The following is a 13,304-nucleotide window of genomic DNA, read 5'->3' on the forward strand; positions in this document are numbered from 1 at the left end:
GCTATTACTGTAGCTCAGCATCTTCGTATAATGAAGACTGAGCCAGAGAGGAGTGAGGATGGAGAGGGGATCATAGCCTTGGAACACTTAAGTGGAATGAATAAGGGATTTTGCCTGAATGCACAGGAAGGTTGAGAGGGAAGAACAAATTGGATGGCTGAGACATAGACTCTTTGGTACCAAGAACATAAATAGGAATGAAAAATATGTTTGGAAGTAATGTGTCATTTTGGACATTCAGTCGTAGTGGTTCAGCAGGCAGCTCGAAGGATAAAACCAGGAAAGTGTTGGGAGCTAGAGATGTAGAAGTGGGGGTTAGTCGCCTAGAGTTGAGCCAGCCCTGCACATAGGTGAAGTCACCAAGTATTGTAGAATATGTAGAGGAAAGAAAAATGAAGAATAAATTCTAGAGGATATTTACTTTAGGATGCAGAACAAGGCATTTTCTTGCAAATCTGTTATCATAATTGTTTTGTGGATTTATAATTATTGTTTTAATCAAGTCAAACAATGGGCTCCCTGGAGCAATGACTATGTCTATTAATCTCTCTACTCCTCTCTTCTAACTTGGCTAATAGAACCGAATGAGTGACTATACCATCAGTATCCATATTTTTTTTTAATTGTCACTTAACATGTAATTTTGATAATTTCAGTTAGAAATGTACACATACTGATATTGGGAGGAAAAAAAGGCAGGATTTCTTATAATTTCCACTTCTATCAAAAAATGTAACTTTTTAAACTGATTTTCAAGGGCAAAATTATTATTTAAATAATATATAAAAGATCTAGGGTCAGTGCATACATTATCTTTCCTTATGATGTTCTTGATTAAATACATGATGAGTAACATGGATGGACCCATTTGTCTATTTCTAGGAGTGGAAGTGTTAGTGGATTGACACTTAAACTGATCCGAACATCTGTCTCCGAAATGTTAGAAACCCTTTCAGATGATGATTTCGTGAATGTAGCTTCAGTAAGTATAAGATGACTGCATTTTTCTGAATTAAATTTTCAATTTCTATCTTCTCCTGACTTTAGGTACTTTATACTTTTATCTTACAGAGGCTGAGACATTTTTGATATATTGCAAGACTGTCTTACTGACCTGTCCTATTTTAGTGACTGATCTTCTTATAATTCTTTTTTTTAAGGTTATATATATATATATATATATATATATATATATATATAAATTATACTTTAAGTTTTAGGGTACATGTGCACAACGTGCAGGTTTGTTACATATGTATACATGTGCCATGTTGGTGTGCTGCACCCATTAACTCGTCATTTAGCTTTAGGTATATCTCCTAATGCTATCCCTCCCCCCTCCCCCCACCCCACAACAGGCCCTGGTGTGTGATGTTCCCCTTCCTGTGTCCATGTGTTCTCATTGTTCAATTCCCACCTATGAGTGAGAACATGCGGTGTTTGGTTTTTTGTCCTTGCGATAGTTTGCTGAGAATGATGGTTTCCAGCTTCATCCATGTCCCTACAAAGGACATGAACTCATCATTTTTTATGGCTGCATAGTATTCCATGGTGTATATGTGCCACATTTTCTTAATCCAGTCTATCATTGTTGGACATCTGGGTTGGTTCCAAGTCTTTGCTATTGTGAATAGTGCCGCGTGGATCTTCTTATAATTCTATGCCAGGATCCTTTTTGAGTTTCTAAGAATTTATCCCTGGTTAAAGTAATTGAAGTAATGACTATAAATAAAAAGCATTCCACATATCCTCTTTCACTCAGAAGAGCTTAAATAAGTAATATGAGCCCCTTTACTCACGGACACCGTTGAAACTCCTAGAAAATAGCAACTTGGCAGTATGATTATATGGCAGTTTTCTATTCATTATCATCCTCATTTCATCTTGGACACATATCTATAATGTATTATGTTTTTATAGTATGTTTTTCTTGTTAACATAAAAACCAATAGATATTTGAATGTGCTCTTATTAAAGTCTCCTCAGAACCATCATAGACCCTCCTACTCATAGCTAGAAAGTACTGAACTATGAAGCAAATGAAATAAGACAAACAAATGTTACCATGTCTCATTTTAATTCATAGAATTTAGGCAAAATGTTTCATGGCCATTTTCTGGAAGATATATTTACACTTGAGGTAAATACATTCATCGAGATGTGAAGAGGAGGAATTTGTGGTAAGGTTATTTTGTATTGAAAAATGGATCTGTCTCTGAAATGACTTGGGAGGAAGAAGTTAAAGTAGCTGGTCTGAAATTGATTTACTCACCAAGGGAGACTAGAAAGAAGAAGGCAGGAGACTTTGTTTAGTCCCTTCTCACCTGAAGCTCCAGGTAACTAGATTATTGATATTTACTAGGAGGAAGAGAATTTATCCCTGAAATGTTTTTAGTGGTGTATCGCGGCCTAATAGTAGGTATAGTAAAACACGATACTTATAAGGCAAGGTTCCTGGCAAAACACTCTCACAGGTGATATAATTCTCTGGGGAATGAACTGTAAGTATTTTATAATTTACAAGGAGCCCTGTGAAACTCTTTTTGTGATTTCCCTTCATGTGGGCAAGAAGAATGTGTTCAGCACAGGAAAGAGGAGCTGGGAAGCCCTCCTCCATGTGAGGCCTCTATCTACTTCATCTGAACCTTCAGAAGTCCTTTAGCTTGTCTGTATTCTCAACATTACTTATTAAAACTTGATACTGCATAAGATCTCTGATTCATTTAAGTCTGATTTTACAATCTATCTGAACCTGTATGTCAGCTCACTACGTATTTCAACAGAATGCAAACAAGTAGAATGCAATACTTGATCTCTCAAATAAGATCATCAGGAAAGATACTTATTTGGCTTTATTTGTATATAAACATATAGTTCATAACAAACCGTTGGGATAGTTCTTTAAAAGTACTATCTATGGCATAGCAAAAGAGAAAGTCTTAAATCCAGTGCAGATTTGACATATCTAGGTGAAATTTATATAAAACTAGCAAATATTCAATGTGGTGAATGTCTTATTCTGACTTCTTCCAGAAGCTGAATCTCACTTGCAGATTCAAATATAAATAGTGTATTTGGGAGGTGATCACAGGAAACACTACTACTTAAAGAAGTCAGGCAGTGGATGGAAGGAAACAATGACAGAATCATACTTTAATTTAAAGGAACTTAATTCTCTGAGGAATTCTGGAAGCCATACGTAATATTCACTTCAGAGTTAACCTGCCCCAAATCCAAAGGAGCTGAGGTTTTAGGTAGCAGCCTTCCCTGTGTGTGGGAAAAACAGACTGGCCACAAGAGGGAGTAGTGAAACAAAAAGTTGTAGGTGCTGGTAGTTAGAAGCCTGGCCCAGGATCCAGTCTATCCAGTCAATGATTCTTAAAGATGGAGACTGGTCACAGTCTTTAAACAAAGAAACATGGAACATCAGGATGGTGGGCTTCTAGATTTAGAACCAAGGACATAATTCATACTCTTCTTTCCTCTAATACCTTTCCTAATTTCCCTGCAGCCTTGGCCAACTCCTGTGCTGGTGGCTTGCCTGACAGGAGGAACCAGACTCTTACTCCTGGGGCCTATGAATCCATGGTTTCTGTGCCCGTTCAAAAGGTGGTTTCTGCGTTGTCCATTCACAGTTATCTCCAACCACAGACATACTTGAACGAATCCCAAGTTCCCTCTTACTATTATGTAGCAGCAACACCCATGATATTCCTCTTGTCAACTGGAACCCTGCCAGTAGCATCACTTATTTTTTTTTTTTCTTGTAGGTCTACTGGCATGAGAATTGAAGCATATTCAGATAGTAGCTATAGATTTAGGTTTAGTTAAATTCTTTCTGGGACCCTGATAGGAGCACTGCATTACCTGCCCCTTTCCCCCAACACATACACACTTGGAAAGCAGAACATTTATTTCAGTGGAGCCTGAAGTCTCAATGACAAGAAGTACACCTTTCCCAAGTGGGTCACTTTTAATTATAGTAAGAGGGGACTTTCCTACTTTACCCCCTTGGTTTTCATATTCATACATTCTGCCTTTTAGGAGCAAAGCCAAGGGGGTGCAGGAGAAAACTGATATGTAGCATTTGCCAATTTTCATGATGCAAATATTCCCACTATGACCAATTTTAAGCTACCAATGTGAGGTTAACTGGCTTTTAAGTTTCGTGAAAATTTCAACCATTTTTAAAAAATCATTATTAGCAGTTACAAGTTGGCTTCAGCACATAGCACCATGGCTCAAAATACATATCACATCTTGAAGACAACATCCCCAAATCAGATTTTCATCTGTAAGCTGGAGCCTTAGTTGTACCTTTAGAGGAGACTGTCCCAATGTTATCAGGCTGGCAGCCTCTAGTGATGCAACATATGGTAGACCCTGTGAGTCCTGTGGTCATGTGCTTATTATTGGACTCCCTTTACTATAACATGTGTTGCTTAGTTTGAGATGTTATTCAGTATCCCACGATAAATCAGTCAGTATTTGTGAACCTGAGGATTAGTGATACTTGATGACACCTCATCTGTGAACAGGAAAGGGGAACCCATAAATGGAATTTGTATCCATAATAGGACAAACAAATTTGACCCCTTCTCCAAGGGGGTAAAATGCAATATAATAATTTTTTACATCAAGTTGCTGGTTGCTTTCTTTGAGAAGTGGTACTATAATGAGGACTCAGCATCACACTATTCCCATGGGTTGGTTATTTACCAGTGGCAGTAGTTGCATCAAACTGGATGAGCTTTTAGGCCCATGTGTATCATCTCTCTCTACTATCAAGCTCCTCCATTCATGGGCCTATTTTGCAAGCAGTACAGTTGTCACATACAGAGCTGGATGATCTCCAGTGGACAGATCATCTTATCTACCCAATTGTTTAGTGCCTTTTCTGTGACGAATGTTCTCTAGCAAACATTGATGCAAAACAAAGACATCTTTATGCTTCATGCCTACTTCCATAGGTCCATCCTCATGTTGCTTCTCCAAAACTGTGTATGAGGAACATCTTCTAATCTTGATCCTTTTAGGACTTTGGACAACCAGCCATGCCATTTATAACTGTATAGGAGTCCATGAGTTTTCTAATTGTAGGTTACTTATTTTCCACAACATATTGATGGCCAGTTATATTTTGCCTCAATATCCCTAAACATCCATTCCCTGGCATATTATCTCAGTATCTTCTGGTTCATATTAGGCAGATCCTACAACTCTTTTGTTAAATATCCTCTTTTCTTTTGTTTTCTTGGAGTAGAGACTGTACTTTTCAAGGTGGGCCGTGTTGATACTTGGCCTTTTTTTTTTTTTTAACTTTTGAGTAGGTTTATTGTCATGTAACCTTTTGGGATTCTTTCCTTTTTTAAAATTATATATATATGTATATATATTTATTATACTTTAACTTCTAGGGTACATGGGCACAATGTGCAAGTTTGTTACATATGTATACATGTGCCATGTTGGTGTGCTGCACCCATTAACTTGTCATTTAGCATTAGGTATATCTCCTAATGCTATCCCTCTCCCCTCCCCCCACCCTACAACAGGACCTGGTGTGTGATGTTCCCCTTCCTGTGTCCAAATGTTCTCATTGTTCAATTCCCACCTATAAGTGAGAACATGCAGTGTTGGGTTTTTTTGTCCTTGCGATAGTTTGCTGAGAATGATGATTTCCATCTTCATCCATGTCCCTACAAAGGACATGAACTCATCATTTTTTATGGCTGCATAGTATTCCATGGTGTATATGTGCCACATTTTCTTAATCCAGTCTATCATTGTTGGACATTTGGGTTGGTTCCAAGTCTTTGCTATTGTGAGTAGTGCCGCAGTAAACATACGTGTGCATGTGTCTTTATAGCAGCATGATTTATATTCCTTTGGGTATATACCCAGTAATGGGATGGCTGGGTCAAATGGTACTTGGCCTTTTTGTTGTCTAAAGCCATTAGATGAGATAGGATCAGATCATGAGGAAAGTATGCATCATCTTTTATGATCTCTAGGAACGCAGAAGCTACTGCCCTCTAACTAAGGGTCACAGGTTACTTTTGCCTGTCCAGAGGGTATAGGGGAATCCAGAATTTTATATTCTGAAGTCCACTTAGATGTCCTCATCCTAGTACAAAGGGTGCTTCTCCTTGCCTATTGATGTTCTGACTTTTGCATAGAAAGCTGCCAAGGTTGTGAATGCAGCATACTTTATAATTCTGAGATTCTCAAAAGAAAATTCTGAGCCAAATTTCTAGCACATGCTGACCTTCCCAAAATGGGAAATGAGAATCCTTTAATTAGTTGCCACACAGGTTTTCTGGCTTTCTTACTTTGGCCTTAGTTGATAGTTGGCTGACATAAGGCTATCATTTTCTTCAGTGAAATTCAACAACCAGCCAACTCATAGTTTTATGATTACTGTTGTCCCCATGTCTCTCAAACGCTAGGTGCATCCCCATTAATCAGTATTTTATTCTGATCACTGCAGATGAAAATCTTAGCAATTGTGTTGCCATAGCATCTGAGGAGTTTTTTGACTCCAGTGATGACTATGCCCTCAGGTACCAATAGGGTCTTTGTTGCCATATGTAATTTAGGAAATGATTCAGTTCTGGAATCGCATTCTGAAGGTCTGCTTACTAAGAACACTGGTGGTATCTGCTTAGATTGATTTTCCCCAGAATATTCACTGAGACAAGGATTCAAGCTTAAATGGTTTATTTGGAAAGTAACTCTAGGAAAGACTTAGAGAAATGTGGGAATTAAAACAAGGCAGATAATTAATAAATGATTCATCTTCAAACAAGTTTCCACTGTGAGTGAGTGCAGCTTATTTCTCTGGGAATAAGTATAGATTTAATGAATTAGAGTTATCCCTTCCAAGGGGAAAAATGTGCTGGAGTATATAAAGTTGATGACTGTTCCCAAGTAATGTTAATTCTCTGGCATTCCCAGACCACCATGTGCAACAGCAGAGGGTTCCCTGCAATCTCAGGCAGTTAAAAGTTGGGTTGACATGAATGGAAAAATGGATGGGGCATCAATATCATCTAGCTTGATTAGAAACTGAATAATGCTATCAATAAAATGCTTTAAAATAATTTCTGATTAAGCAAGCTTTGAATGAATTTTATACTGTCAACATTTAGTCAGCAACTAACATTTATTTCCTAAAGAACTTAGAATGGGCATTGGGATTCTTAAAGCCTGCCAGTTTTAAAGGCCATTGATTTTCCTAAAAAAATTATGTTGTTAAACGTGTATTTATTTGAAGAAAATTGTTAACTAATTTCTTAAGAAACACAATTGCAGGATATCTTCTTGTGGTTTCTGTGAACCAGGTTAATACAGTCTTTACTGATGCGCTGACAGCTCTTTGTAAATCGTAAGCTGGGTGTACTCATTTGGTGTGGTTTGAATGTGTGAGCTAAAAGCATATGGGAAAACAATATTACTCGTAGGAAGAACTGGGAATACATTTCACCTGGAAGTATGCACCTCAGTACCTCAAGTTAAAAGTTATTAAAATACCTCCATTAATATGTCATAAATAGGGCAGAAAAGTAATATTGAAACACGCACAATTCATGGAACTTAAAAGATAAATAATCAGGAAGACATTTGAAAGATGAGGTCATAGTGACTTTCCACTCTGCTTCTGGAGATACGTATTACTGGTTTCGGCTCCTGGTATTACTGGTCCCAGCTCCTAGTTCCTCCTTAGGCTTAATTAGTTTTGGTTACTTATTTACTTGTTTATAGCTCTTATTTACTATAAAAATATCATTTTTTTGTCAACTACACTCTGAAGTTTTGTTAACTGTACACTTTTGTTTAATTTTATTATTTCAAAATCATTAATATATTTTTATGATTGAAAACTCACTAAATAATTTTAAGTGATTATATTGAGACATAGATTTGCTCCTCAGAAAATCAGTACAAATAAAATCCAAAGTAAACACGTGTTCATTATTTTTCTTATTTGTGCATTAACCTTCTATTTAAGCATAATTGATAGGTAATTATTTAATTTATTTATTTTTTTTTTTTGAGACGGAGTCTCGCTCTGTCACCCAGGCTGGAGTGCGGTGGCGCCATCTCGGCTCACTGCAAGCTCCGCCTCCCTGGTTCTCCCCATTCTCCTGCCTCAGCCTCCTGAGTAGCTGGGAATACAGGCGCCCGCCACCACGCCCGGCTACTTTTTTTGTATTTTTAGTAGAGACGGGGTTTCACCCTGTTAGCCAGGATGGTCTCAATCTCCTGACCTTGTGATCCGCCCGCCTCTGCCTCCGAAAGTGCTGGGATTACAGGCCATTTAATTTTTTTAAAGCAATATTCAAGTGGCAGAAACTGTTCTAAGTGTTTTTCATAGTAATTTGTTTAGTCTTTACAGCAACCCTGTGAGGTTGATAATACTACTGTTCTTAATATTGCGGATAAGAAACAGTAGAAAAAGTCTTAGCAATTTTTCCAAGAAAAGAGAAAGAACTGGAGCGTAGCCATCTTCATTCATGATTCTAGATTTAACCAAAAAGTTATGAGGCTAAATCTTCAGGAATATTTATTTACTTTCTTTACCATGTATCTTTTGCTCTTATCAAACTTCATATATTCTTATTTGCATTTATAATCTTTGGTGTCAACCACATTATATATAATCTTTAGTGTCAACCATGCTAAATTCATAATTTTAAAGAAATTTTTCAGTCTTATGAGTTACTCTGCTTTATTTTGAGTATATACTGTCTGAAATTGATACATGTAAAGAGAATTGATTCTTATGCAACATTCTGGTAAGAAAAAAGTAAAATTACATTTTTGTCTTTAACATATAGGCCCTTCTCATTAAATACAGATTTAACAATTTACTGATAGGAAATTCTCAGGAAAAAACCTTCAAAATATATTTATAATGTCAAATTGTATGTGTGCGTGCATGTGTGCATGTGTATTTTATTTTCTCTCTAAAGCTATTTGAAAGTCCAGGAAAGCAACGATATACCTTTAGCTTTTGTAACTTCAGGAATCCATAGTAATAAGGCACTGAGGAAGTAGGGAGTGGTTCTATAGTTAACTTTGACGGTAATTTTTCCTTAGAGACCTCATGCATTTCTCTTTATCTTCATACCCAAAAGAATGTGGGTCATCCAAAGACTCAGGATGCAATCTATATTAACACTTTCCCAATGTTGCCCAGAAGCCACCAGACAGAAAAATTAAGTAGCCTCTCATTTTTAGGGTTATTTGTCTAAGTTTCTTTCATTCTTTTTAAAAATAACAGTAATTTTTCATGCTTAAATCATGTATAAGATGTCAGAACTAATGCTGCATCATTTCTGAGTGTTTCTGCTATCTCCAGTGTTCTTTGTTGCAGAAAGGAAGCCTGCTGTTAGCAAAGCTGAAATGCAAGCATAATGTAGCTGTTTTCCCACTAATCCAGTTATATGCTTTGATAGGAGTCAGTGGTAGATGATAGGAGCAGCAATTCAATCACAGCGTGTTCTGATTTGCAGGCAAAATTTCAAATGTTGACACAGGGATTTGAATTTGTTTATGAATGTGAGGGAGTTTGACATTTTAGGAGTAAAATACTGCAAGCCAGTGGAGGATGATGGGAAAATGTATATGGATTGCAGACAATATGCTAAAAGTTAACAACCAAAGAAGATCTTCATGTCTTTTAATAAAACCACACATTTCTTACTAAAGAATTAGATGCACGTGTTATGATTATGTTAAGGATTTTTGAGTCAGTTTTCCTCGTGGAAGCTTTTCCAATTCACAGTCATTATAAAATACTGTCTTTGATTTTTTACCAGAAAAAAAATAATCACAATATAATTCCTTATATCTTTGCTCTTGCTTGTAGGAGATAACTTTTTAAAAAGTTAGTTGTACCTTTTGTCCAGATTGTAGTCGCTAAGCAGCAGTCCTAGAAGTGACACTTTATAAATGTAAGTACAAAGTCAAAAGTGAAGAACCATAGCTAAATAGGAGGCTGGAAAGGAAGGTGAGCTCTTTTCCAGCTGGAAGCTTTTCCCTAAATGCAACTGCTAAAAAAGCCTGCAGATTTCCTGGGTCCAGACCTCTGTGTGAGACAGGTCTGTGCTTATTATTTGTCTATATAAACAAACAATAATTCTGAATATGGTATTCTAAAGATTGTAAAAGTCTTTGCTTTCCACAGTATGTGGTTCAAGGAGCCAACATATGTTTGTTTATATCAAGTAAAGAGCAACACGATTGAATGATCCTGCCAACACATTATCCCTGCATGGACAGTGTTAGTAAGCTCACATCTGGTTTGACTCATTCTTCACAGGCAACCCTGTCTCTTAGATGGACTGGTAGACTTGCATAGGAATAATGTACAACTTTGGAAACTACTAGTTTTATGACCTTACACAAGTAACCTAGGGCTTCTGTCAGTTTCCTTATCTTAAAAATGGACAGGATAATTTAACTTGCTGAAATGTTGTTGAGTACCAAGTGAAATGTCACATGTAAAGTGCTTATATATTGTAATCAGGTATTATGATGATTATTATTGTTATTTAGTGTCATCTTCCAACATGTTTCCACCAACTGTTGGGAGACATTTCTTTATGAATCTTTCACATTTAAGTCTAAGCATTAACAGCCAATTTACTCAGATTTATTTGCATTCCAGGATAGTAAAGAAATTTCTCCTTCTCCCGAAGATATTTTCATTGCAGAGTAATTAAACTATTGTGTCTCTCTGGAGGAGAGGATGAGTGTGGGCCGTCAGAAGCCCCAGTATAAGATCAGGGACTTCCTCATCTTGGGACTTCTGGCTGGAAACCCATCTCACTACCTATGCAGGTGACCCCTGGCTGTCCTCCTGTCATCCTGTGGGAATTGAGGTTTGGGCAGCTTGTGCAAACAAAGATGTTACTCTGCTCCTCTGTTGTTATGAGTAATAAACTCTTTGTCTCTGACTCAGAGGGCTTGTATTTTTTCTGCCTTTTATCTGTGACACCGTAGGAGGCTTACTTGTTAGCTTACAACTGCTATAAAATCTCAGACATTTCAGTTCCTGACTTGATTGTTTAACATCAACTAATATCAGAGCAGGGGGTTGTTTAAATATGGAGTTGCACTGTGTAGGCAAGTAAGAGATGATTTCAATTGTTCCATTTCCTATGTGCTTTAAATTTCAGATTTCCTTCTAAAATATGCCTAATGTATTCCTAGACAAGGACATGTTTTGTTGGCTTTTTTAGATAAGGAACTTCGCTACTCAGCCTATGAAAATGAGTACAATTGTAAATTGCTGCACAATTTGAACTTAAAAGCAATTTCTATCCCCCAGTGCTGAAAGTTTCTTACAAAACAGACCCTCTTTTTGCCAGAGCTCAAATAAAATAAAAGATATTTGCCATGCCAATACAGTTTTGTGACAAATCTAAGAGAGTAATTTCTTGTCTTATCAAAAGCCATCCATCTAGAGTTCAGAAAAACTTTATGTTGATCTATTGCTCATTTATGTCAACAAGAAGACTGCAGTTTATTCTCTTGCCGTTGAAGTGGGGCCTGTAGCCAAGCAGCCTGAGCCTTGCCTGGGAGCTCTGTTAAGCAATGGGTAGAAATGCAGCATCTCAAGCTGCACTCCAGAGCTAAGGAGAACATCTGCATTTGGAAAGTCTCCCGAGTGATTCCTGTGCAGGGGTTTTTATCACATTACTGTTAACTGTGTGTACAACTGGCGGGCTTCGCGTCATTATAGAAGAGGAAATCAGTATACTAAAGAGGTACATTTAGCAAATTCAGCAGATGATTAACTGGGGCTTGTTGTAAATAATCATGTTTTTCACTGACTCAGATTTTAAGAGCTTGGTAATTTATAGAATTCTTAATACTATGGATGTTTGAATATTTTTATTTTGTAGACACTTGTTTCTTTGGGGATGGAGGGAGGTCTTAAAACAGGAAGAAATTGAATGAAGAGAATTTGTTAAAAGAAGAAGAATTCTATCTTCTTATGTACTTTTTTTTAGGTAAAGATGGGACCTTTATAAAAGTATTTTCATTTAAAAGACATAAAGAAATTATGGACAGTAAGAAAAGATCAAAGAAAAAGACAAATTTAGTTGTTATAATAGCAGGGCAAAGCCACCAAGGTTATTTAGGATTTTTCTTTTTTATGAGTTGCCAGAAGATAACTTAATTGCTTTGGAAATATAAAGAGAGTTTATAAGAAGGTGTTGACAAGTATGATAAGTATTTTTTTCCCATTAATTACGTGGCACACTAAGTTTTTGGCACTTAGAAATTCGTCGTATATGTAAAAAGGAATCAGCAAAGTAATATTCAGGGTGAGGCAAAGGGAATACTTTTATTCTAAACTGAACTATTGTTTTTAAAATTATAAAAGTTATTGACTTATTTGATGGGGCTTGAAGGACTAGGAAAAGATGTCATGTATGTCAGTACTTATTAGATGAAATTTTTAAAATTATAGTTTCATTTAATTTTGAGTGTAGGTAAAGAGAGTGACTTGGGCTGGCCTGAGCAATAGATGTAGGAGAATTGTTCAGAGTTCTTTAAATTAAATTAAACTATCATATTTGTTCTTAATTATTTAGTAGGCTTAAAATTCAAAAGAAATTCAAATGTAAATTGACACTATGAGAACTTATTAGTAAAATGCGTACACTGCAATCAATTGTTGAATAAAAATCTATTTCATCAAATTCCTAGAGGAATAAAAAAGCATTTTGAGAATTTTGATGTATATATTATAGCTTGAAAACTAATATGCTAAGACATGAAAATATTTTTACCTTATGTTAATGTATAAGAGATTTTTCATAAAGTGACAATTTGTATAAGTTATCTTATAAACTTCAAATAAAAATATTGGCAATTTTTTCTACAACTAATTCACCTTTGTCATGTTTTGTTCAGTAATCCATGTTTATTGCACACTTTAAAATATATTTTAAAATGTTATGAAATCTCTCCTGCTATGTAGTTTGATAGGTATCTTCTTTACCTATCTTTTTGTTATTAATTTATATCATAATCATGCTCTAAGTTTTCCAGATGTATATAATTTGTCTCAGTGGAACTGAGTTAAATGGAATATAATTCCTTCAACCCTAGTTGATAACTGTCATCAGCTGTTTCTGCATCCCAGATACAATTTAATGTTTAAAAGAATTCATTGGTGATGTGAATAAACTTTCTTAAAAGGCGGATGTATTCCTTCTGTCTAGTGAATGTCTTATAGATGTGTACAGATGAGAAATTACTTCTGCTTACCATTACATGAATCT

General features: G+C 36.1%; 1 protein-coding gene across 8 annotated transcripts in view; it reads left to right on the forward strand.

The window, feature by feature from the left end:
* Nucleotides 1–13,304, forward strand: part of CACNA2D1 (calcium voltage-gated channel auxiliary subunit alpha2delta 1) — a 494,639-nt gene that overhangs the window by 379,706 nt on the left and 101,629 nt on the right. For all 8 annotated transcript variants that reach the window (XM_055347564.2, XM_055347566.2, XM_055347565.2 and 5 more), the window contains one exon: nucleotides 883–982. In XM_055347564.2, the coding sequence (XP_055203539.1) occupies nucleotides 883–982 (100 nt within the window). The remainder of the gene's footprint in view (nucleotides 1–882; nucleotides 983–13,304) is intronic.

This window comes from Gorilla gorilla, chromosome 6 (assembly GCF_029281585.2).
Source record: "Gorilla gorilla gorilla isolate KB3781 chromosome 6, NHGRI_mGorGor1-v2.1_pri, whole genome shotgun sequence".
NCBI classification, from domain to species: Eukaryota; Metazoa; Chordata; class Mammalia; order Primates; family Hominidae; genus Gorilla; species Gorilla gorilla.